General features: G+C 37.9%; 1 protein-coding gene and 1 pseudogene across 1 annotated transcript; one reads left to right on the top strand and one right to left on the bottom strand.

Moving 5' to 3' along the window:
* Nucleotides 1-1,407: 1,407 nt before the first annotated feature.
* On the top strand, nt 1,408-11,763 carry LOC118022525 (annotated as a pseudogene).
* A 5,235-nt stretch (nt 11,764-16,998) lies between these two features.
* Nucleotides 16,999-19,630, bottom strand: TKTL2 (transketolase like 2). The gene has a single exon (XM_035023194.1). It carries the CDS (start codon nt 19,619-19,621, stop codon nt 17,744-17,746), a length of 1,878 nt encoding a protein of 625 aa, XP_034879085.1. The 5' UTR covers nt 19,622-19,630; the 3' UTR covers nt 16,999-17,743.
* Nucleotides 19,631-27,681: the final 8,051 nt, after the last annotated feature.

Genomic DNA, 27,681 nt, shown 5'->3' with positions numbered 1-27,681 from the left:
CATTTCACGCCCAGTAGAATGGCTAAAATGGAAAGGACTAACCCCACTGCCTATTGGTAAAGATACAGAGCAAATTGTAATGGCACCTTGGACTTCCTCGGAGAGCTCTTCCCCTGCGCTCTCAGGCCACGTGTTTGAGGTGGAGTGGAACCTACCTGTAGACTTCACAGAGAAGTCGAAGTTTGGAGTCTGGCCACATAGAATCACAGAGATCAGGGGTGCCTGGGTGGCTCAGTCAGTTAAGCGGCTGCCTTTGGCTCAGGTCATGATCCCAGAATCCTGGGATCGAGCCCCACGTCGGGCTCCTTCCTCAGTGGGGAGCCTGCCTCTTCCTCTCCCTCTGCCTGCCACTCCCCCTGCTTGTGCTCTCCCTCTCTCTATCTCTATCAAATAAATAAATAAAATCTTTAAAAAAAAAAAAAAGAATCATAGAGATCATTACTGTATGTTGACTAATTGAACGTAATTAAAAAAATATGTTACCTGATCCAAGCTGGCCAATTAAAGTCAGTAAATTTAGCCATAGATCTGTTAATTCTTGAGAAACAAATATTTCTTTTTGCATGGGCACCTAAACTGGTAGACTATAGACATGGTACGATTGGTGGTCATTGTGATCATCACCCTAGCAGAACCTTCATGAAAAGAAAGCTACCACGGAATTACATGCAGCCAAGAGGTGGAAAGACAGATCATTTGGTGCTGAATCCAGCAATTCATGAGCTTGCTGTAACCCTGAATTTGTCAATTAGGAGAAGCAATAAATTACCCCTTACCTCAAGCCAGTTTGAATTCTATTTTTTTTTATTTGCACCTAACAAAGTCTTTTTTTAAAAAAAAGACTGTATTTATTTATTTGAGATAAAGAGCAAGTGAGAGGGAGAGAGAACACGAGAGGGAGGGAGCGGGGGGGGGCGGGGGGGAGGGATAGAGGAAGAGGGAGAAGCAGGCTCTCCACTGAGCAGGGAGCCCAATGTGGGGCTCTGTATGGGACTCGATCCCAGGACCCTGGGATCATGACCCGAGCCGAAGGCAGATGCTTAACTGACTGAGCCACCCAGGCACCCCAAAAAGTCTTGATTAAAACAGAAATAAGCCACATTCAATTTTTTATTTGCCAGTAAACAAAATCAATCTAGAATACGTGTGAGATTCCATCTGTATACTATATTCTTTTCATGCAAGACTTGGGGGACATACATTTTTTTTCCTGCTTTATAAGTAAAATATTTCAAAAAGCTTCTTCTAAAAAGATATGTATTATAATCTGCCATACCAATTTTAAGCTGATACTTCACTTTTGGGGAAGAAAAATCAGTAGTTAAAATGAATGTGACTACTTGATCAAACTATGAAGGGAACAGCAGTGCTGCAAGAAATAAAAATCCATTAGCTAAAGTGGTTGAGATGGAGAATAAACAGGAATATGGTGGTATGTATGACTTTCAAGCAGAAAAATCAAAGGTTATTAACCAGGTTCTTCTTGCCACTAGTCAAATGAAATTGCAGGATTTAGAAAAATCTAATTCTATAAAAAGTCTGAAAATATCTTCAGATGACTGATATAGAGACTACTCAGAAATTTAAGAGGCAAGGATCATCAAGAAAATATTTCTTAAAAGCATGTAATGGTTTTATCTCCCATCTATCATAAAGACATGTTCAAAATGAAAATTAGGTATGATGTTCAGCATCAAATTAGTCAATAACTGTAGTACAAAATCCACAACTTTCAGAACTAAAATATAATGAATAAATATAATCAATGGTGTTATTTTCGGAATAAATTTTCAAAGACAAAAAACAAATTAGGCTGACATTTTAATGTTAAAGCACAATAATAGTCTTCGGTTCATTATATGTTATCCTTGTAATAATTTCTTTTGTTTGGTTCTAAATCAGGCATACAGGTCTAGCTCAGATAATAAAAAAAACATCTTTTAATAGAATTTTAATAATAGCCACAATCGTTAAAAGTTTATTACTTTTTCTTTAAATGCATTATTATATTTAATTCTTATGATAACCCTGTGTTACAGATTTCATTAAGGTAATTATAAAAATGAGGAAACTAGGAATTACTAAAGTCAAATAAGTACCTGTCATAAGTGAGACTTGGTTTGTCTCACTTCAGATCCCATATAGAAGTCGAAGAAACAGAGAATTTTTTTCAAATAAAGTTAGACACAAAGAGTGAAGTAAAAGATCCCCAAATTTAGGGGGATAAAAATATACTGAATTAAAGAAAACTCAGTTCTCAAATTTCTGCTACTGGCTTTAACTCAGTTTTAACAGATCTCTCTCTTTAGGAGTGTAATCTGCAAATATGGAATCTTTAAAAAAATCAACTGCCAATAATTTTTCTAACCCGTTGGAAGGAACAAAGCGCAACTTTCACTTTAAACATTCCTAAAAATCTAAATTATGGTCTGATATGAAAGTGAAACCATCAAATTAGTGGAGATAACCTTGGAGAATATTTGTACAACCATAGATTTGGCAATAGATGGTCTTTCTTAAGGTCTACCTTAAGAAAGGTAGACCTTCTTAAATAAGACAGCACATCTAGGAGCCATAAAAGAAACAAATAGACATATTTTATCGCATTATTACATTCAACAATAGTTAGTGCCCAGTGTTGCTAATGCTTTTACTATCATATTCATTATGAATTTTTTGACTCTATTGTCTTTTAAAATTATTTAAATGTTTAATATTTCCAATATATCAAGAACTCTCAATTAATAAAACAAATAGATGAAGGACGTGAGGAGCAAAAAACATAAATAGATGATTCACAGATGAAATTCAAACATTAACAAGCATATAAAACGATCTTCAATGTCTCCAGTAGTAAGGAAAATACAAAATAAAACCACCAGCAAGAAGCTGTTTTTAACTCATCAGATTGGCAAAAATTAAAAGTGAAATCATTCCTTGCTGACAATGTTTGAGAAAAACAAGAGGGTGACTGGCTAAAATTGTTTTGGAAAGTTATCGGACAATAGCTGTTGCTGTAAAAAGACATACACCTTTTGACTCAAAAGCCCCATTGTTTTTTTAATCTCATCTCCAGAAATAAAAAAAACAATACCTTTATATTAAAAGATATATATACAAAGCTGCTTTGTTTTGTAGCATAGTAGATCAGAATGTCTACCAACTGGGAAATGCTGAATAAATTATGTTATAACCATGCCTTGAAGATGAAAAAATATATCTGTTTCCACTGACCTGAAGAGATTTTAAAGTATACTGTAAGTAAAAAAAAAAAAAAAAAAAAAAAAATTGAGTGTAATAGGTAAAAAATGGTTCCATTTTAAACAAAACAAAATTTAAAAATTTACATGTGCTATACATCCAAATAAGAATATTCTGGGGGGGTGCCCGTGGCTCAGTCAGTTGGGCATCAGACTTTGATTTTGGCTCAGGTCATGACCCCAGGTTTGTGAGATCCAGCCCTGTGACAGGCTCCATGCTGAGTGCAGAGCCTGCTTAGGATTCTCTCCCTCCCTCTGCCCCTCCCCTGTCATGCATGTGTGCTCTCTCTCTCTCTTTCTGTCTCTCTCTCAAAAAAAAAAAAAAAGGAATATCCTGGGAAAAGCCATTTGTCTGGGCAAGGAGAAGAGGCTGAAAGGAATAGTAGGATAGACATATACATACACAGGTGGGGCTATTAACCTTCGTTAACACAGGGGATAAGATCTGAGATGGGTTGGGAAATATGAGATCATTAATTTCTTACTGATAAAACTCTATATCATTTTTCTCATTAAAACAAGTTTGCATTATCTTTTGTAATTTTAAAATCTAAAAATAGAAAGACTTTAAAAAACTGAAGCTGTAGTGATGATATAAGGCCAATTTCAATGTTGAAAAATTCCCAACATGATCTGAAGCCAGTGTGGTGAGTAAAATGTTGTGGCTACAAAGTGAGTCACACACATGGCTTCAGGCTTGCAATTCTGCACTGTGGGTGGGTCTGTGGCCACTGCCAAGCACTCAGATTTGAAAATTGTGGAACACTGTCAGCTCACCTCCAGCTGAATTCAGTATGAGGTCTCCTCCATGAAGAAGAGAGTTTTGATACACTTAGGAAGGGACTGAAGGCACTGGAAAGAGAGAAAATTGATGGAGCAAACTTGTGGCGGGTTGAGTCAGGAGATGATGCCATCAGACCCTTCCTGAAAGGAGAGCTTAGAAAAGGGAGGGAGGGATCTTATTCAGAAACGCAAGTCGAGAAGTTCAGGACTCTTCAGGGGTGCCTGGGTGGTTCAGTCAGTTAAGCGGTTAAGCGTCTGCTCAGTTTATGATCCCAGGATGTTGGGATCCAGCCCCAGCATCCAGCTCCCTGCTCGGGGGAGGGGGCTTGCTTCTCCCTCTCCCGCTCCCCCTGCTTGTGCTCTGTGTGTGTGTGTGTGTGTCAAATAAATAAATAATATCTCTTTTAAAAAAGGTCAGGACACCTCAATCTTTATCCTTCAGCAATAACAGCTGACACTGACATAATACTTACATTTTGCTGGACACTGTTCTGAGAGCCTGATCCATTCAACTCATTTAATTTTCCAACAAGCACAAGAAGTTGGTCCAGGCGAAATAACTGAGAGACAGAGGAGTTAATAGCTATGGTCTCACAGCAAGTCAATGGTGGAGTGGAATCTGAACCCAGATAGTCTGGCTATTAAGATCTCTCAGCAACAGGTTTCTTGAGCTTCCTAGATTATGTCATGTTACTTGATACCTTTCAAGTCTAAAAGGTTTTCCCTTTGCCTGGAATATTCTTTCCTCCTTATCCAATATTAGCATTTCCTTTCCCAGTCTCTTCACTGCCGAACACCGAACACCTGTCATTTTTCACAATACTTACAGCAATGCTGTAAGAACATGTTATAGTATTAGATTAAATGACATGAAACTGCTAATATTTGAATAATTTTGACCTACAAAAGTAGCGATTTCATATTTTTCAATGTAATATGTGCCTGTGTTTGTGAATATTACTTATAGGTCTATCTTTCCCACTGAAGAGGAATCTCTATCAGTGTCCCAACCCTTTTTAAAAATTTGTTTCTCCAAAGCCTATCAGGGTATCTTCTGCATAGTCTACATTCATTCAACGATTACAGAATGTAGACATAAATGAAGATAAAGAAAAATTCTAAAGTAGAGAGGGAGATGCAGTAATGGAAAGGAAATGATAAAGCAAAAGACTCTAAAAGGCATGAGAATTGAGGGCTCAGAAATCAGTGTATCATTTAGCCAAATTCTTAGGAATAGGCATAGTGCTCTTCATAAAATGTATCTTTCTATTGTACTCTTAAGGTTAAAGACATTCCCAAGTCTATTGATTAATTGATGTATTTCATGTTTCAATTCCACAATATATGGCCAGGTTGAAGGACACAAATACAGAAGAAGCAGAAATTCTAAATGATTGGGAAATATATTATAAAATCCAATTCAAGTAATTCTTTAAAAATGGAAAATGACGTGAGTCAGTCTTATGAATGCTTGGAAAGTGCACTTAAGATCAAAAAGACAATAATGAAAGGAAAGCTTTCAGTGGAAGGTTTTCAGGATGAAGACAGTACTTAGAGCAGTGTCCTTTCTTCCACTGAATACATGGATGGTAGTGAAATAGACTTCAAAAATATTGGATGTGGCTAAACTAAATCGAAGTTTTAAAGAGAAATGTAAATGCAAGCCAGCATCAATAACTATAATCCATTTGTTTTATGAGGAAAGAAATGAATTTTCAAGATATACTAATAGGGGCAAAGCTAGAAAGGTTTAGAATGAAGGTCACTGATATGGGAATAGGTGACATTTTTAGTTCTTAGAATTGTGATTAGGAAATTCTATAGTTCATGAACAAATCTATACAGTGTGTCACAGACTGTGAGTGGATAACCTGACCTCTTGAATACCTGAGATGGATACTACCTCCTATCTTCTGCATTCTTCTTTACATTCAAATGTCATTATCACTTCTCTCCTCACTACCTCAAAGCTTCTATGAAGCTCATCCTTTCTTTCTTCTTAATTCAAAGCCACTCTTTCCTTCAGTGCTTTGGGCTTACTGTATTTCTGCCTTCATCTTTAAAAATTCATAGTGTTCTTTTTCCTTTGATTTCTAAGCCTGACCTATACCTACTTCTGTTTCCACTAGTCTTAAAAATTCATAAACCTGGGGGCACCTGGGTGGCTCAGTCAGTTGAATGTCTGCATTCTGCTCAGGTCATAATCTCTGGATCCTAGGATGGAGCCCCGAATCAGGATCTCTGCTCAGCAGGTAGTCTGCTTCTCCCTCTTCCCCGCCCCCATTCTCTCTCTCTCTCTCTCAAATAAAATCTTTAAAAAAACCCCTCATAAACCTGTTATTTATTTATTTATTTTAAGTAAGTTCCACACCCAGCGTGGAGCCCAATGCAGAGCTTAAACTCTCCACCCTGAGATCAAGACCTGAGCTGAGATCAAGAGTTGGATGCTTAACCCACTGAGCCATCCAGGCACCCCATAAACCTGTTAGTTTTTAAAGCACCGTACTATTAGTGGTAAAAATTCTCAAAAGTCTTATATCACTGCCTTAATTTTTCTCACCAGTAACTCCATCCTCACCTACTGTAATTTGGCTTCCACCTTCCTCTTGTTACTCAGTGCATCAGCTTTCTTTAAAATTTCAGAAAAAAGAAAGGGTAGTTAATGGAGTAGGGTCCCTGAGATCATGAGAAGCGGTGGAAACAATGAAACAAAGTTACAAGAAAGTCTTGACAAGGGGAAACAATGTCAAAATTAGGGGAAAATGCTGGGAGAGCAGAATGGAGAGAAAGTCTTGGTCAAGAGTATCACTAGTCAATCTGTAATGACACTGTATTGGGCAACAGTGATGGAGAAGGATCTGATCTTTGTGAGACCTGGCAAAAGAAAAACTGAAGAGTCAGTCTTGACTGGAAACGCATGAACTACTTTCATGAACAACAAAGAGAAGTCATCATCACAGGAACTAAAAGTGTGATGCCTGCATAATAAAGTATGCATATTGTAGAGACCATGCCTTTACTGTATAATTTCAGGTATTTTGGTAGTGGTGAGTGTAGAGGAAAGTAGAAAAGAGAGAGCAGGATAAGAGCTACATGCAAACTGGATGAGAGACAATAGTCTGAAGTTTCCATGTGTTTAAGAAACCTCTAATATTTGTTATCCTGAGACTGGGAATCCAAGTCCAAAAAACTCTCTCTGCTAGTTTTCACCATGGTATCTAAAAACTGGGATGAATTCTTCTTTTCTCAAGGACTCTGAATTTATTAAGTTTCCTTAACTTCCCTACCACCTACACCAGGCCAGTTTTCCTGGGAGGACTTTGTAGGCATGAACCCCACAAGTGCCTCAGTATTTGTTCCTTAAAATAGCTTGTCACAAATGATTTGATGAATACCATTCTCCAATAAGACACCCCAGGGCAAAGCTTTGGTTGCACAATATAACCAATTATAACTTGGTAAGAAGGACAGTTTCTTAATGAAGTAATTACCACAAAATAACTTGCCATGAACAATTCAGAGATTTAGTAAGAGTTGTTCAATTCTGGGGAAAATGGGACCACAAGAATCAGTTATTATTTTTAAATGTTTCATTTACAAAAGTAGAATATATAAAATTGTTGTTTAGATAGCTTAAGGGATAGCTTCCTTATATATCCAGAAAAATAGAATGTAAAAACAAAATAAAAAATATTCCAAACACATAACCACAATAAATTTTCATCAGTTCATTTGGTCATTAATTGTTTACTGCTGAATCCTGGGTTAGTAGTCACATCGAGCCACCTACTTCTCAACTAAAACTGACTTCTAGATATCCTGATGCAGTCCACTGATATATAGTCTGAAAGTTGTCTAAATGGTGTCTGCTCAGAAGCCTGTCCACGGAGTCTATTCTCTGAATTGTCAATATTCGTACAAGGTTTTGAGTTTCCTAAAGATCTTGGAAATTATCTTCAAGCCGACACACTGCAAAACATGATTAGTCTTAAAACAAAGCTTATCACATAAATGATTCAATTAAGATGAATAAAATTTAGTTTTTGGTAATAGTGAACATTATATCAGAGTAAAGTTAGCCTCTCTGATCAGTAAACCTATTTAAGTTTAGAAAAAATAAACTCAAATAGAACAAAATATAAGCTTTTTTGTATTTAATGTTGATGAATCAGAAGATACAGGGTTTTTTTCATTACTAAACTAAAATTATTAGACTGGTCCTCTTTGCTATAGAATTATCTTAATTATGTTAACTGGAATCTTAAAGCATTTTTGAGTTAGTATTTTTAAGAAAATAAATTTTAGATTTATTCCTACCTTGGGCTAGAAAAGGATGACCTTTGTGGGCTGCATTTGTCCCTCAGGCAAGCAGTGTGTTATGTCTACCTGGTACAAATGGGCCCCCATTAACTAAACCAGTGGTCTTGAAATTTTTTCCTTACATATTCCCAGAAAATTCAAGGTTACGTCAAAATCTTTTCTTATTATTTTAAAGACGTAATGTGTCATATTACTAATATCGCCTTTTAAAATAAAATTGTTATATCATATTTTTAATATATCTAGTGGAGTTATAAATGACATATCAAATCTGAAAGGAGTAAGTGAATTCTGACTAATGAAGCAAGTTCTCTAAAGTTCAGGGAACCCTGCCCTACCCTGTCCTAGATTGCCATAGGGGGATATTTTGCCCTGGACCTGCATTTCATATGTTCTGTTATTAAGAGAGCAGTTTTGATATAACTTGTGGAAACTAGCATCAAAAATAAGAGAAGGTATTGGACCAAAAGTAAACAGAAGGTACAACAGGTATATTAATGTTTTTCTTTTAACTCTGCCATTTATACAGTAGACTCCACATTATACTAAAGTTAGGTTAATCTAAATCTAGTAAGTTCAAGGTAACAACATACACCATCAGAGATAACCAGGAACATCAAGGATCAAAAAGCAGAGAAACAGTCTATCAGCAACAACAAGCAGGAGTCTCACACCCAAATGAAATCATGCACATGTCTATGCATTACCCATGAATTTGGTACACATAAAGGAAGACATGTTTCCTACGAATCTAAACAAAGAACCCCCAAATTAAACGATCTATTGGTCTATCAGGAATAAACATGGAACTTTAACTTCCTTTGCCTTGAAATCATGCCAAGTATAATTTCATGCTGTAGACACTAATGAATGAGAGTCTTTACTTTCTTTTTAATGAGGGTACTGAAAATGCTTTTCATAAATCTTAAATATTCCATTTCTGAAATTCAGAGATGGATAAGGCATAGACACTTGTCAGGACTAAGAAACTGGATGCAATAAAGTGCTCCATCTTCAGTATTTCTTACTGTTGTTCTTTGCTTTGTTCTCCTGAAACTCTAAGCAACAATGCTTTGACAATAGTTGAGGGACAGGAGGAAAGAACTTACCAAACAAAAGTGTCATAACTGCCACTACTCCGATACACAATATATCTTGAATTCAGAACATACTTATATGGGTTAAAGTACTTTCTAATTCCAGGCTCTACCCTTACCAAAATTAGCAGCAGTAAGGCAAAGAAAGACCTAATGATCTACTACTGGTTCATGGTGACTGCGTTAAAGAAGGCTTTGCCAGAATCAATATTTTGAAGTGTTTCTTTGTTTGGCACTCTGAAGATTTCACAACTGGCAACGGATGATAACAGTAAGATTGGTGAAAGTATGGCTTTCTTTTGAAAAATGGTAAGGGGGCAATTATGAAAGAAGATAATGGAAAAGAATCACAGGAGTATTCTCAGGCAGATAAATGTTAGGAACAAAAACATGGATTTAAGGATTTGGAAACAGATTCACTTAAAATCTTCCCATGCTTACTGACCACTTGGAAATACTTGAAGACCCACTCCTGCAAGGTCCATCTATCACAGTTTGAAGAATATGAACTTAACTTGCTAAAATTATTGAGATCTCTTTAGTTTAACTTCCTAAAGGTCTTTTAATAATGTAATATTTTTAAATGAAATATTAAAAGTAAGTATAATCCAGATGTAAGTGCATCAACTGCAATTGAATTTTTGTGGAAATTGACCGTCTATTTCTAAAATTTACATGGAAATCCAAAGGATCAACAATAGCCAAGGCAATCTTGAAAATAAAAAGTGAAGGAAATGGAGGATTTAAATTACTAAATATTAGGACTTATGAAAAAGCGATGATAATTAAGACAATGTAGCATGGGCACAAGAATAAACAAACAGACCATTGGGATAGAAACAAACCTGTGCATGTCACCTGATACATGAGAAAGGTAACACTCCAGTGCAGTGAAGGAAGGATGTTTTAGGGTTTTTTTTTTGGTTTGTTTTTTTTTTCATGGTGCTGTGCAATTGTGTCAAAAATTGTATCTTGACCCCCAACCTCATACCACACACAATAATCATTTCTAGATGAATTGTGGATCTATATGTGGAAGATAAAAATATAAAGTTTGCAAAAGAAAACACAGAGGATACCTTCAATAGCCTTAGGGAAGGCAAAGATTTTTAAAACAGCACAAAAAGTACTAACTAGAGAGGGAAAACAATGATAAATAGGACTACATTAAAATGAACACTTCTGTTCATCCAAAGAAACTCTTGATGGAGTGAAATCACAGTCCAAAAAGTGAGAGAAGATATTTGAAATACATATACCCAATAAATGTGTGTATACAAATATACAAAGTACCCATAAAAGTCAACAATATAAAGGCAAACAACCAAAAAGTCAAAGAACTTGAACAAATATTTTCACATGACCAATAAACATATGAAGACGCTCAACTTCATTCGTTATTCAGAAGATGCAAATTAAAACCATCATGCAATACCACTTAAACAACAAACTCCCAGAGGATTAAAATAAAGAATATAGACAAAACCAAATGTTGATGAGAAAAGGGTGCAACTTGAACTTTCATATTCTGATGTGAGAGTATAAGTTAGTATAATCACCGTGGAGAGGGTTGTAAGATTTAGCGAACAAAAATACAGGATACTGTTTATGGAAAAATATTTGGCAGTATATGATAAAGGTGAACATATATGTACAGCCAAATGACAAAGGAGTTACCCCTGATTTATATAACCAATAAAAATAAATTCATGTCAATGCTTTTCTAGGACCCTCTCAAGATGAATGGAGTCACAGCACTTCTGACATGATGTCAAGCTTAGGTTTTATTACAGCACATCTGAACTAAATGTGAGACCATCATGGAGCAGAAATTGTGAGCCTTCGTCTGCTATCGCTAGTGAAAGAATATTCCTTCTCAGTCTCAATCTAGATTCCTGTGGACTGCAGTGTGCTTCTTCTCCCCATGGTCTAGTTATGGCTGGAGTTGCTGGAATTGCCCATTGAGGGCAATGAACACATGTTTGGGTATTTTTGAACAAATATTTTTGGACTCATTTGTTGCCCTTTTGTGGAGAATAGTTAGAAAATTAAATTTATCAACCTGAGAATTATTGGAGAGGTTTCTCCTGCTCCTGGAACATTAATGAGAACAGCTATTACATTTGAACTAGTGATCTAGAGGCCTTTTATAACATAATTACTTTTGTGGTTCCAACAAAGTAAGACTTAATGGAAGGCAGGCATTGGGTAGTGGAACTGGAGATTAAGCTTTATGTGGTGTAAAGGAGGCATTGTTGAACAAAAAAGAACTGAATTTACCCAACCCTCTAAAGCATTACGCACTGTATGTCAGTCTAAAAAACCTTCTATACAGAAACTCTTCCAAATATCACATCAGTAATTTCTAAGTGATTTCAGGTGCAAGGATTGTCATATTTCAGTTGAAATATCTTTCTTCCCCACAGGCTAACGTATTATGTGAATATTTGCCTCTTTCTACCTGAGTTGCAGCAAACGTTCTGAGAGCTGAATGCGGTTCATCAAATAAATCCCACTTTAGATTTAGATTTGGTGTGCCTTGGAAACCAGGTAATATTTTCATTTTACTTAGTGAATATTCTGCTAATATCTGTACTTTTCATGTGGGAAAGGATTAATAATGTTAAGGCCTTTTCAAGTTTCCTGTTTCTTCTAAATCCAGATAATTTCACAAATGCATATTTTGATAGTATTGTGGGAAAAAAAGTACACACTTTAGAGATGTTTAATGTGAACCCAAAGTTCTCATTGTAGGAAACTTGAATAACATTCTTATGCACAAAGTCCGATAACTTAGCAAGTGGACAAACCCTTACTTTGCCTTTTTAAAATTAGAAGAACATATTTCAAAGTTATCCACTATAGTCCAAGCTAAATATCTTATCATCTACGACATTTTCTGAACTATTTTGGGCAATGATAAATGCTGTTTCCAAAACAGACTTATTCTTACCTAAGCTAACAGTTTTATAGAGCATTTATTATAATACCATACAAAGGAAACATACTGTTGAAATTTTTAAAAAGGTTTGCTCATTTCCTAATTTTTAAATGAATTACTGTTTTTCTTGTGACTGATCTTAGAAGAGGAGAAGGAGAAAAAAATCCCACAAATTTATAATGTTAGTATATATATATATATATACTCCCACATCACATCATAAATTTAAATTATTAGGATTTTTCACCTCACAGCTATTTTACCAGGTTTGAGTTACAAAGTTAAATTGCCAGATTAATTACATGGTTGCTTTAAAATTTAAATTCCTCATCATCTGGCAGTAATTTTAATTTGCCATTTAGAAAAAATTCAGCTGGGAATTGTGATGATGTGTTGTACATATTACTTTTTTACCTTTAACTCTGTTTGTGATCATCTAGGGTGACTGGTAAGAATTTTGGAAGAAGAAGGAAAAAACTCATCTTTTTGTTTTGTTTTTCAATGTCATGCTTTTTGTGAGGAGTACAAATTGATATGTCCTAAAATAAGAATGTAATAAAGAGGAAAATCCCTTTTGTCTGCTATAAGAAAAGAAAACTTAGGAGTCTGTATTTTGGAGGAATAACACTCTGGGTCTAGAGCTCTATGTAGTCCTGTGTCTTCCACTTCATGGAGTATTCCTGACTCAACTAAATGACTGGCTACTCCTCCCATTGGAATATCATCTGTTCTAGAGCTGATAATCAGTATACTTTACAGGATAGTCCTCCTGGCGGGGTATCTTCTGATTAGATCAGCATTCATTCTTAGCAGTAGGTGCCCAGGCCATGCTGGCTGTTAAATATTTAGAACTTCACTCTTACTCATGCCCAACTTGGAGCAAACATTTATCCACCGGGCTTGTAAAAGTGCCTAACAATAGAGAGGGGTACTTCATTAAGCTTACAGCAACACATTGCATGACTGCTTTTTTGCCCGTTTATTTGTTTATTTGTTAGATTTTGGTTTAACAGCTTACATTTATCTCAATTTATGACATAGTAATATGGTTGTCTAAATTTCAGAATATTTGCACATGTGAGATAAAGATACACGTACAAAACTGCATCAGCTTTAACCACTTTTCAAGCTCCGGAAACACAGCCTTCCAGCCAAGTAAGAGCCACTTCTCCTCTCACCTCTTTTCTTGACTAAAACTCTAGTTAGTAAGTTGAAGAGGCAGGAAGAGGGGAAAGGGGATAGGGAACCAACCAAAGACAACATACCCTTCCCTGAAGGTGGGCGGCTGCCAAATACAGCCCTTTGCCTGGGTGAAGTGAAGCAAAAGAAAACTGAGTTAAGCTGAATATATTTTAACCCACTGAATCCGGATTGGATTTTAATGATTTAAAATAACTACAGGAAGGGAAGGAAAAATAAGATGAGCTGAAAACAGAGAGGGAGACCAACCATAAGGGACAAACTGAGGGTTGCTGGAGGGGAGCTGGGTGGGGGGATGGGATAACTGGGTAGTGGGCATTAAGAAGGCACGTGATGTTATGAGTACTGGGTATGTATGCAACTGATGAATCACTAAATTCTACTCCTGAAACTAATACTATACCATATGTTAATTAAATTGAATTTAAATTTTAAAAAGAAAAGAATTATAGGATTATTAGTTAAGTGTGAACAGGGATGTCATGGGATCTGCCCAACTTTCCACTCAGAGCCACAGTAAATTTACCTGCATTCAATACTTTTTAAAGGGATAGAGGAAAACAAAAATAAAATTTTAGTTTCTTCATAAATCCTTTTTATTTGATATGCTTGATACAAAAATCCAATATTATATTAAATGTATATAAAATATTAAGAATTATGTTTCTTCTTCTCATAACTGGTTTCAGGTGACTCAACTCTTGTGTATATAATCATAAAATGGTTTTAATTTTTTCATTAATTATCATCTGTATTCTTTTGAAACTCCCTTTCTCTTTCCACTATATATAAGCACCTTTAATGTCTCTAACAAATTTCATAACACTTTCAGTCATTTTCAGTTATTTTTTTAAATTAATTTATCTGAGAGAGAGAGAGTGCACGAGAGGGGGGAGGAGCAGAGGGAGAGAAAGGGAGGAAGTAGACTCCCCGCTGAGTGCAGAGCCCAACATGGGGCTCCATCGCATGACCCCTGCGATCATGACCTGAGAGCCAAAATCTAGAGTCAGATGCTTAACCGACTGAGCCACCCAGGCGCCCCTCATTTTCAGTTATTAGAACAGCTTCCCTCCCATCACAACAAGGTTCTAGGACTTCCCTTATATGTCCTGATAGTAATGGTCACCAATACTTCTCAACCCCCCAAACCAGACCCTCTCTGATTGGGCCCTGGAAAATGTAGTAATTCCTGTACAGTCCAGTAAACTTGCTGATAACTAAATATCAGTTAGTATCTCCTAGTATTGCCTTATAACTTAAAAATCAGAAACATTGAGCCTTTCATTTTTTTTTTAAAAAAACAATTTTTTCCCCTGAACAGGACCCTTAATTGAACTCCCAGGTGCTTAAGAGCCATCGATGTATTTAAATATAGTAAAATAAAAAATTAACCTCCTGATTTCTTCTTTTACTATCTGTCAGAGTCACAGAAGTCAGAGAATGACCTGAAAGCCACCTGAAGGGACAGTGTCACTCTCGGGTAAGTGCCTGGCAGCCTTTGCCAGCACAGCCATAAGCAAGGCAGCCGCTGGGAGTCCTAGCTGTCCCCGGAACGGTACTGGGCTCTCTTGATAATCTAAAACACTTTTTTCTGGAGTGCCTGGGAAGCGTCTGCCTTTGGCTCGGATCATGATCCCAGGGTCCTGGGATCGAGCCCCACGATGGGATCCCCGCTCAACAAGCAGGGAGCTTGCATCTCCCTCTCCTGCTCCCCCTGCTTGTGCTCTCTCTCTCTGTCAAATAAATATCTTAAAAAAAAAAAAAAAAGACCTTTTTTAAGCAAATGAAGGAATAGAAGACCAGAGTTAAAGCAATGATCATGGTGTTTGTCAAAATCAAAACAGCCATCTTCACAAGCTTTAGCAGTTAAGGGTTAGCATCATTTAGGATGATTATCTACTAAGATTTCCATGGAGACTTAAAATGATCTCAGGACAGATTGAAGGCTAGAAAACATTCATTATAACAAAACTGGATTTGATTCCATCTTATCTGAAAAACTGTAGACATGAGATAAAGAGTTTCATGTCCTCTATCTTCTCTCTAGAGCTGATAGCCTACTGATTGATGCCTCATGAGACAGAACCTTCACAGGAAAGATTCATAAATGCTTCCCTGCCTTCCTACAAAAAAAAATTTCTGGTGGTCTCTGAGATCCCATCAGTCATTATAAGAAAACAAACCAACCGACCCACAAAAAAACCCAATCTATTGTCATTACTAAAGGTGTGTTTATGCGTGTATGGTTGGAAACATAATTTTGCACCCCATAGTCATGTCTAAGCCATAAAAGCTGAAGCTCTTTCTCTGTATGTTCAAATTATGACAAGTAATTTTACATTAGTAAGTTATTTTACTGTGCATCTGAATCAGTATTAACTCTAAGCTTTGAAAAATTTGATAGAGACTATTATTCAGTAGCACTCCACTCATAGATATATGTAATATTTGATTGATGTCACTAGATGGGAATGACTATATGGAAGATCTGCAGTTATAGATTGTGTGCCAGAAGTACAATTAAATGGATTTTTTTTGTAAGTGAGGTAATTTTTTTCTTATTTGTAGTTCTAAATTTCTACAGTGACCCTATAGCAACTGTTTTTATTTTTACAAAATAATTTTTATATCCTATGAAATAAACAGAGCAATTACCATGATCAATTTTCAAAAGAAGAAACCAGAACCAGCTCAAAGAAAAAAGGCACTAATAGAATGAGCAGGCCCTGATTTCTCTTATTCCCAGGTTAGTGTTTTTTGGTCTCTACCATACCTTCTAGAACAATTCCTGAGACGAATTTGTTATGCCTCCAAAGAAGTTAATGAGGGCACTTAATGAAAGCAATAAAAATACAAAACTAATTACTTGCTAGACCAGAGTAATTTTAAAGATCTACTTATTTATTTTAGAGAGAGAGAGAGAGAGAAAGTGTGAGGGGGTGGGAAGCAGAGGGAGACAAGAGAATCTCAAGCAGACTTCCTGCTGAGTGCAGAGCCCTGAGGCCGGTTGGATCTCAACCCTGAGATCTTGACTGGACCCAAAATCAAGAGTAGGATGCTTAACTGACTGAGCCACCCAGGGGCCCCTGATATACCAGAGTAACTTTAAATTTAGTTTTGGATCTCAGGTCTACCTTTAATTTACCTGTTACTTTTTTTTCTTGTATTCCAGCCAAATAATTTATGCTCTCACAACTAAAAGTAAGGAGCCTGTTTAAGAGATGGCTTTTCAGCCCACACATTTTTCTCTAGTAATTTACCTCCAGCCTCGACCTTTTTCCAGAATTTCTGTTGGGGGGACATGCCTCTTTCTGCTTGTGGTCTAGATAGACTATCAAAGAGAAACGAAATCACACATCCACGGAACAAACTAAATGAAGCTGTTGGTTTTTAAATGCTTTATTACATTGATGTTAGTATCCTTAGATGAATATAATCAGATTAGCAATGTTTTGGTCACTGGGAAAATGAAACATTTCTGAAAACTCACAAGACAGTGTAGCATGCAGACTAGAACTAGTTATGCTTTCATGTCTTTATGGAACAGTCACCTCAAGCAGTACAGTACATCATAAGAGCCTTTACTGCTGCTCTACAGCCTCTAAACCGCAGAGGAGAGATGAGACAGACATCAGAGGAAATTTCAAGGCAACTGCAGTCAAACATTATCCAGGAAGCTGCAGGTAGGACAGCATTACACGAAAGCTCAAACTTGCTTCAAAACCTGGCCTAGTGAAGTATACAATTAAATTCACATTTTTTTTTAACTTATAAGGAAATTACACACATTTAGGAACCTGTTATCTCTATGTTGATTCCCAATCCAGTTATTTGTAGTCTTAACAGAAAACTTTGTATTAGGTGGCTGTTTTGTTATTTTGTTACTTGGAATGTTATAACCTACTTTCATTAAAAAAATGAGAGTGACATCTGTATACAGAGTCACAGTTTAACAGAAAGGTAGTTAACTTGAAATTTTGAATTAGGAATGAAGAAAGGTGTTCAGTGTCTCCTTTAAAAAAAAGCACAATGGTATAGATCTAAATGATGGCTTAGCAACAACCATGAATGTAGTAATATAAAGATGCCAGTGTTTTAAGACCAAAGCCAGATAACAGACTAACTCTAAGAAATCAACTGTTTTAGTTCATTAAAATATCTTTCACAGCTGCTGTGATGTGTCTGGCACTGATTCCAAATTTATCCAGCAATTCACTAGGTTTCCCACACTGAGGCACTTCTGACACTGCCAGCTGATGAACAAGGATGTCAGGCTCCCCAGAGACGGCCGCACATACAGCTTCTCCAATGCCGCCTTCCCGGTAGTGATCCTCCACTGTGATAACCTGACCGCCTGTAGCTTTTGCATTGGAGATGATGTTGGCAGCATCCAGGGGTTTAATGGTAAATGGGTCAATGACACGGATAGAAATACCTTCTTGAGAAAGAGTGTCAGCAGCCGCTAAGGCTTCATGCAGAGTAACTCCAGCTCCAATAACTGTGACTTTGTCATTGACACTCTGGCGGATGACCTTGGCCCGTCCAATCTCAAAATTTTCTTGTGGGGTATAAATAACTGCAGTTTCTGGTTGGCTGGTCCGAATGAAGCACATCCCTTTGGTACTGGCAGCCAGATAAACAGCATACTCTGTTGAGACAGCATCACTGGGATAGAAAACAGTGCAATTGGGAACGCTTCGGAACATGGCTAGGTCCTCCAGGGCCATCTGGGAGGGTCCATCTTCACCACTGGAAACCCCACAGTGGGAACCAATAAAATTGATATTGGCTTGAGATATGGCTCCCATCCGTATCTGATCGAATGCTCGGGTCAAAAAGGCAGCAAAGGTACTAACGAAAGCAATGGTTCGGCCACGTGTGGCACAGCCCAGTGCCACACTCACCATGTTTTGCTCAGCAATAAAACACTCAATAAAACGCTCGGGGTGTTCTTCGTGGAATATCTCGGAAAAGGTGGAGTTCTTTGCGTCACCGACCAAGACAATAACTCTTTCATTTGCGTGGCCCAGTTTCGCCAAAGCCAAACCAAATGCTTTCCTAGTAGCTATCCTGTCTCCAACTACGTAATCAGGCAGACAGGTCCCTTTCATATCCCTGATGCTGATCTGAGGTGAGTCTTCAATGGGAGGTTTTGGTGTGAGATTCCTGTTGGTCTGAATCTGGCTCTCAATCAATTTGATGATGGCATCTACTCTTTCTTTCGGCATCGGCTTTCCATGCCAATTTTCTGCATTCTCAATATTTGGAATACCTCGGCCCTTGAAGGTCTTCGCAACGATGGCAGTGGGCTTGTTCTTCACTTGAGCTGCTTGCCAAAACGCCTGGCACAGTGCCTCCACATCATGGCCATCCACGGAGTAAGTATTCCACCCAAAGGCTTCGCAGCGATTCTGATAGATGTCTGTGCAGTGCTCAAGGGCCGTGACTCCACTCTGCCCGAAGCGGTTCACGTCGAAGACTGCCACCAGGTTGTCCAGACTGTAGTGAGACGCAAAGGCCAGAGCCTCCCAGACAGAGCCTTCTGAGGACTCGCCGTCCCCCATGAGGCAGAACACCCGGTAGCTGGCCTTGTCAAAGTACTTGCCCGTGTACGCCATTCCGCACGCGGCCCCTAATCCTTGCCCAAGGGATCCTGTTGCCACATCAACGAACGACAGCCGCGGGGTGGGATGTCCCTCCAAGTCACAGCGAACTGTCCTCAAGCTCAGCAAGTCGGATTCGCGGATGTTGCCCACCTCTGCCCAAGCGGCATAGAGGACTGGCGCGGCATGGCCCTTGGAGAGGATGAATCGGTCGTTGTCGGGGTGTTCCGGGTCCGTCCGTTTATACCTCATGGTGTGGAAGAAGAGCACCGACATGATCTCGGCGGCGCTGCAGCACGAAGTGGGGTGGCCGGAGCTGGAGGCGCACGTGGCCCTGATGGAATGGATTCGCAGGCGGTTGGCCGCGTCCCGCAGCTCCTGCAGCGTGTTCCCGTCGGGCTTGGAGTCGTCTGCCATGACTGCGCTCTCGCTGGCTTCCTCAGCGCAAAAGCGGCCGGCGCACCGCCTCCCAGCTCTGCCGTGTGACCACCGCGCCCGGGTCCCGCCTCCTCCGGGAAACGAGCTCCGCCAACGGCCGGCGCGCCTCGAGAGGCTTCGTTGGGACGCTCGGGCCGCGGGAGTCGCGGTGCGTCTCCGCCTCCGCCGCGCGCCGCCGTGGACGCGCCGCCCTGGACGCGCCGCCGTGGACGCGCCGCCGTGGACGCGCCGCCCTGGACGCGCCGCCCTGGACGCGCCGCCGTGGACGCGCCGCCCTGGACGCGCCGCCGTGGACGCGCCGCCGTGTCCTTCCGCACCCAAGAGAATGGATCATTTTATATTAATTTCGTCACTTGCATATTCAACATTATTAAAAATAATTAAATTTCTTTCCACCTTTCCTCATGTTATAAATTCAAAAGCAGTCATTCTTATTTCCATGAACATAGGAAGCTATTTATGAGGTTGTGCTTTTCTTTTAATGCATTCAGCATGTATCCAAGAGTACCAAGAAAGCCTTAATAGAAATGAGCATTAATAGAAATGAGCCAAAGTCGCGTTCAGTCTAACCAATATGGCAACACTATGCCAACAAAGACTTTCTCAAAGCACCTGAGAATTCTGGCTCTGGATCACAGATAGAAGTACAATGCCTTATTTGACCAAAACTTGAACAAAGAAGAACAAATCTAAAAGCACTGAATTTCCCCAGTAGACCCTAAAATTCTGTAACTGTTACTATGAGTAATTTTTAATACAACGCTAGTTTACCTACATTAGTTATAGAACTAAATTTGTGACATTGAGCTCTTCTAGCAGGTAAGGGTCATTGCGTGTCATCAGAAAAGCAAAAAAAGGGACGCCTGGGTGGCTCAGTCGGTTAAGCGACTGCCTTCGGCTCAGGTCATGATCCTGGAGTCCCGGGATCGAGTCCTGCATCGGGCTCCCTGCTCGGCGGGAAGTCTGCTTCTCCCTCTCTCTCCCTCTCCCTGTGCTCTCTCTGTAAAATAAAATCTTAAAAAAAAAAAAAAGAAAAGAAAAACAAAAAAACACGACAGTATGTTCTTTTTCATGTTGCAATGGTAAGCATCTTGATTCTTGAGCAATAGTACTTAACATTGACTTGACATCAAAATCATGACATCGGGAACCACCACCACAACAAAATAATGCTTGGGTTCTACCCTAAAATGAGTAATTTGAATTTATGGGAGTAGAGTCTGGGAAGCTGTGTATTTTTCAATGCACCTGTTGATTCTAGTATGTAGTCGAAGTTAAGAAGAGATAAACGGCAGCTAGACTTAATACTGGTGGTTCTTAATACTGGCTGTAGTTTAGAATCATCTGGGGATTTTTTTTTAAATTTTCACGTCCAGTCTGCATTTCAAACAAATTAAATCAGAATTTCTGGGTGATGGGTATAGGTATCACTAACTTTAAAGGCTCCCTAAATCATTTCTATATTCAATCAGGCTGTAAACAACTAAGTCAGTGTGGTCTTGTTACTTTTCATATTCTCTTACATTGTATCTCAGAAAAATACGTTAAATATTATTTGCCACTTAAGCTAATTCTACCATTTTAATTTTTAAGGATACGTATTAGAGTAAACCATCATGGTATGACATTAACTAGATCTTAAGATTTGCTGAAGGAATGTTGGAGTTGGAAAAGTCTTTAGGGTCATCTTGGATTCATTGCTCCCCATGTCTTTGCAAATTAATGTTTGTTTATCTTTTTTAGACAAATAAAGGAAGAGAAAATAAAAATATTTGATTAGGGCTGAGAGTAAATATGGGAATTAGAGAAAAAAAATATCACCATCATGAATAGAGCATGCTGCTAGGGGCCAACAGGAAAGCAGTTAATATAAACAAAGGTAGCTCACCATTATTTGGGCTGAGGAGAGCTCTAATAAATCCAAATAATTGGTAAACAACATAGCAAAAAAATGATTTATGAGGCAGTGTTCACAGGAAAAAAAGCATGGGAGATTTAGGAACTACTTAACATTTCAAGTTCCCCAATTTTTCCATTTATGTAAAGTATTGCACAACTATTTCCCAAAGTATTAAATAGAAAGTTATTAACATTAGTATAGGTCAATTTTGTTAAGAAAAGATTGTCATCTTGGAGATTTAATACCCTAAATAGTGAATTTCCCCTTGTCATTCAATGAGACTGTGTGGACTTTTTATACTATATAGAAAATAATATTTTATAAATCATCTATAAAACATTTTAAAATGTTCTGTGATTTTTTTAAAGGGAAGTCTGGAAAGTTATACATAAATTATTAATATTTTCTTTAAGCATGTAATCCTTTAAAATATATTTTAAAATATACAATTGAAAATAACGATGTAAATATAAAGTATACATAATTTGATTATGCAAAATCACCCTATGTGGTTGTGAACACAATTTAGTCAAAACAATCAAAGAAATGATACCGCGTTCTATTTTCTCCATTCTGAAGAGGCTATTACTGACAAAAGGCCTGCCAAAAAATTTTAAGTCAACATGTTAAAAATTTAGTTGTCTTGGAAAAAGTCCATCATTTATTTTAGTGGTCATTTTGGAAGTTTTCTGCAAAATAGGAAGAAATTATGTATTAATTTTGGCTCATTCACACGAAGTAGGGATTGGCAAACTCAAGTGCCTAATGGGCTAGGAGGTACCATAAATAGTACATGAATGTCAGATGTAAAATAAGACGATTGGAGTGGTTTATGACAAGCTGGAGAATACAAGCCCACCTAAAGACACTGAAAATTGAAATAACTGTGAACATTTTGTTGGACAAAAAATCCACAGAAACCAAAAAACCTATCTTCAGGCTGCTGGTTTTGACCTCGATTTAAAGTCTGTTAAAAATAAATTAAATGTATTGTTTTGTCTTTGTTTAAATTTTCCACTACAACTTGTTTCTCATGGTATGGAAAAGTATTTGTGGTAGAGTGTACTTCAAATGAAAATAAAACCTAGCTGGATCACTCATACAAATAGCTGTGGAGGGAAAATGTAAAGAACAGGAACTGGTAAGTACAATTTCTACTGGACTGTAGTAAAGAAAATAAAACATACATATAGATTACTTAGGAGGTCTACACTGATTTGTGAAAATATACATTTTTGCTACGTAAGAGTGAGTTATTATTTAGAGGTTAGAAGCATTGAAGTTTCACTTATATCTTAGGATATTTACTTAGGAAAGTAAATATGAAATGCTTCTTAGATGAATAAATTCTGGGACTATATCATAGAGCATAGTGACTATAGTTAACAACAATGGTTTTGGGACACCTGGGTGGCTCAGTCGGTTAAGCGTCTGCCTTCAGCTCAGGTCATGATCCCTGGGTCCTGGGATCGAGTCCTGCACTGGGCTCCTTGCTCAGCTGGGAGTCTGCTTCTTCCTCTGCCTGCAGCTCCCCCTGCTTGTACTCTCACTCTCTTTCAGGCAAATAAATAAATAAAATAAAATAAAATAAACCACTCTGTTTTATATGGAAAGTTGCTAAGAGAGTGGATTTTAAAAGTTTTCACCACACAGAAAAATATAACTCGGTGCAGTGAAAGATATATTAACTAATCTTACTGTGCTAATCATTTCACATTATATACAGTGTATTAAAATATTACATTATATACCGTAAACTTACACAATTTTATTTGTCAATTATAGCTCAATAAAGCTAGGGGGAAAATAAAGTGCTTCTCTGCTAAGCCTATTATCTCTGTCTCTTAATCTGGTTTCACTGATTTTTTTTTTTTTTCCTGTTCTGCTTTTTGAAATAGCTAGTAATTTAGTAGTAGTAGTAGTAGTAAATGGTGGATATTATTTTGCAGTGCTAGATTTTGCTTTGTGAGTGCTGGATTTTGTTTTGTTGGGCAGCTTGGTGATCTTAAGAATTTTAAGTTTATTAAGGCAGATAGATAGAAAGTATACTCCACTCTGGTATTAGTTTAGCTCACACAAAAGCAAGCCTGTCTGAGGTTTCTCCACTGAAGTCCCTGAGTGTCAACATGGATTCTCCTCTCTGGCTAGTCAAGACTCAGATGTGTCTCAGCCCTATGTGAGCTCCGGGAAATGTTTGATTTATTACTCCCAAGTTGTCACTTGCCTGGCCTTGTAGAAGTCCACCTTATGCAAGGATACACATTTTAAGATGTCTGGAGGATGCTCGCTTCAGCAGCACATATACTGAAATTGAGGATTTCTGGAGGTCTTTCTCCAGGCAGTTTCCTTCTTGTAAGCATTCTCCCTCCAAAATTCTAGCCAATTCAGCCCTCTGGAGCTCTAGCCTCTCTTCCCTTACCTCACAAGACTGCCTTGCTCTGTCTAAGATACCCTTCCCCATAACACTGTCTGGAAAGTGCCTCCAGGAAGACGATAGGGCTCACCTCATTTGTGTCTCTTTTTCAGGAATAATAGTCTTGTGCTGTCTGTTTTCCAATCTATGAAAACTTGTATAGTTTGTCTAGTTTTCTAGTTGTTTACAGCTAGAGGGTCTCATTCTAGTTACTCTGTCATAGCCTCGACAGGTATTTGAAAGTGTTTTGAACGTTAATATCTTATATGGGGCAGATACTCTCCAGATAACTACAACCCAAACTACACCATTCTCTGTTGTCTTTCATACAGTGATATTACCACTCTGACCCCGAAGACTTTGGAGTATGGGATTCCTATCTATACCAATTACTGCTAACCATTTTGGTGTCATTTAAAAAATATGTCCCCCAAAGCTGAGTCTAATAAAATCTTCATTGTTAGGAAATATTCAAAAAAAAAAAAAATCTCTTTGTTACCGTCAGTTGAATTTTCCAGAGACTTAGAACTGCTCTGTTAAACACAAAAAAGTTTGCATTTGAATGGTTTTAAATTAAACTCTCTAAAACACATCAAATATATCTACCTTTCTTCGTATAAAGCGTACGTGAAGCATTAACCTTTTCTTTGATGACTAATGGTCATCATTATAAACACTGGCTATTATACTTTATTGAAATTCAATCAAATAAATCAAAATAACTCTTGAGAATGATGTCTGAGGAAGGTTATTTCAGTATCTTTGTTTAGAATAAATGTTCAATTTTTATTACTGTACTGTAGTGTATTTTTCAAGTTATATGGCTGTGGCAACAAAATAACCATACAAAAAAAGGTAGTAGCTCAAGCAAGGTTTAAGTTCATTTCTCCTACATATAAATGTTCAGAAGATGGTGCAAGATCCAGCCTCGTCAGGCAGCTCTGCTCAATGAGTCTTACAGAGTCCCACGTTCTTTCTTTCTGCCTAACCAGTCATTCCTTCAGGTATTTCCTCATCTGCAAAGTTGAAGATGGACATTGTCCTGTCCACTTCCTCTCCCCATAGGAAAGAACAAACAAACAAACAAAAAGAAGAAAGGTAAGTTTGGCTGTGCTGTGTACACAATCTTATAATAGTGTTTATTTACAATGTTTTCAAGTTCAAAACAGTCCATCTTCAAAACTGTATTTTTTAATGCTTAAGAACCAAAACAGATTTTGTTCACTAAATAGTAACAATTTATTCATTTCTTTATTGCATACCTGATAGATAACATGCTTATGTAATGCTCTATAAGTGAATCAAAGATGGTTCTTGTCCTCCAGATACTGGACTTAAATCTAATAGAGAAGACAGGTAGGCACACACATACTTATAGTAGATGCTTATGGTTGCCAAGTGTAAAACCAGGGCAAAGGAATACTCTCAGCTAGTGCCTAGAGAAGGTGTCACCGAAGAGGTACTCTTCGACCTATCCTTTGTAGAATGGGTAGAATTTTGGTTAGTGTAAAGAAGAGAGGATGTGAACAAAGTTATGGAAGCAGAAAAGAGAATTTCTAATCTGACAGGAAGAAAAGATTCATGCTGAGAAACAATGTTGGGGAAGGCAAGAAGCCTGCTCTTGAAAAGACCTTGAAACAGATCCAAGTGGATTGTTTCTTGGTCTTCTTTTGTGCTCTTGCTTTGGGGTCAAGGCTGGTACAATAGAAAGATTTTCATCATCTGAATGTCTTGATCATTGTAGTGCTTTAGAAAATCGCTTTGATAGTGTTAGGAAAGATAGACTTGGAGAAAAAATAAATGCAGGGAAGGTGCAACTATCACAACAGTGCACAAGTCAGTTGATAAAGGACTTAAGTAGGGGGTTCTTTGTATTGTTAGCTCCATTATATATATATATATATATAACTGAACATTAAATTTAATGCAAGCATTTGACAAGACTGAGAAGGAGAAGTGGAGAAAGCCGTGGATCTACTTTGGTGAGTGTTTGATGGGTCTACTGTAGCAGAATGGCTTAAACAAAAAATTTATAGTCTTACAGTTCTGGAGGCTAGAAGTCCAAAATCAATGTGTGAGTAGGGTTGATTCCCCTGAGGGCAGTGAGGGAAGGATCTATTCCAGGCTTCTCTCCTTGGCTTGTAGATAATGGCTGTCTTCGCCCTGTGGCCCTTCACATCCTGTTCCTTCTATATATGTCTGTGTCCAAATTTCTCCTTTTTATAAAGACACTTGTATTGGACTAGGGCCCACCTTAATGATCTTGTTTTAACTTGATTACTTCTGGAAAGACTATCTCCAAATAAGATCACACTCTGAGGTAGGAGTTAGCACTCCAGCATATCTTTTTTGGTTCGGGGGAGACACAGTTCAATCCATATGGCATCGTAGCAGCATAATTCCCATATTCTCACGTCATCCCCTGTGTGCACGTCATGTGCAAATTAATCTTTTTGTCAGGGATGAGTCATATTGAATTAGGGGCCCACCCTTCTCCAGCAGTGAACTCATCTTACCTAATTACATCTGCAATAGCTCTATTTCCCAATAAGGTCACATTTTGAGGTTCGAGGGGTTAGGACTCTCACACTTACAGCCTAAATTTGATGACTAGCCCTTTTATTTTGTTTGCATTAACCCATCTCTAAAGACACCAAAATCTTTGATCACTTTAATCATCAAATTCAACTTTTCTCGATCTTCTTTTTTTAATTGGAAAAAAGTTATAAAATACACTGTTTTCGGGACGCCTGGGTGGCTCAGTCAGTTGGGCGTCAGGTCATGATCCCGCGTCGGGCTCCCTGCTCCGCGGGAAGCCTGCTTCTCCCTCTGCCTCTGCCTCTCTCTCTCTCTATCTCTCATGAATAAATAAATAAAATCTTAAAAACAAAAACAAAAACAAAAAATACACTGTTTTCAAAATTCAAACACTGTAGAATAGAGTAAAAATTTATGTTCTGAGCAACCCCCACCTCAACCTTAATCTCATTAACTACTAACAATTTATTGTATATCCTTCCAGATATTTTCTATGCATGGATAATAATATACACAACATTTTTCCACATAGGTACATATAGATTTAAATCATTTTTTAAAACAGCAGCAAATAATTGTTTGTTACCTATTTAACTACTGTAGCAAGTTCATGGATATGACCAGGAGATGATAGTAGCACACAAAGAGCTTTATTTGGTAGGAGCTTTGACAGATTTGCATTGGGAGGGGAGTCCTTCAGCTCATGACATCTTCTAAAGGCAATGCTGAAGGCCACTAACCGGAATGGGAAGAGGGGGATTAGAGAGAGGGTTTGGAGAAGGGGCTGTGTGTCTAGGTGATATTAATCACCAGTTTGTGGGGAGACTCTAAGCCCAAGAGCTCTGAAAGGCAGGAGCAGCTTGGGGTCTTTATAGCCCCAGGGTTTACCTTACCTATGGCTAACAGATTTTGGGTGATGGTTGGGTATGCCAAGCAAGGAGGCTCTAAATGCTTTTAAAAAATCTCCTTTTTTGAACTGTATTTCAAACAATTGGTTGCATAAAAATTTGAGTTTGGCATCACCTGGCTTTTGAGTTATGAGGTCCCAGCCTGCTGTGAAGGTGAAAACAAAAAAGGCCCATATACAGGGGCCATCTTTAAACCATTTACATAACAACTCCCTATTGAAAGACATTTTATAATCTCTCCCCAGCAAGCATTGTCACAAACAGGTCAAGAGAAAAGTTA

Source organism: Mirounga leonina, unplaced genomic scaffold (assembly GCF_011800145.1).
Source record: "Mirounga leonina isolate KUSES-001 unplaced genomic scaffold, KU_Mleo_1.0 Mir_176, whole genome shotgun sequence".
In the NCBI taxonomy this organism is placed as follows: Eukaryota; Metazoa; Chordata; class Mammalia; order Carnivora; family Phocidae; genus Mirounga; species Mirounga leonina.
The sequence above is the reverse complement of the archived record's forward strand: the minus strand, read 5'-3'. Positions and strand labels throughout refer to the sequence as shown.

Coding starts and splice junctions, on each gene's coding strand:
- TKTL2 (XM_035023194.1), bottom strand. CDS start 19,621: ATGGCAGACGACTCCAAGCCCGACGGGAACACGCTGCAGGAGCTGCGG.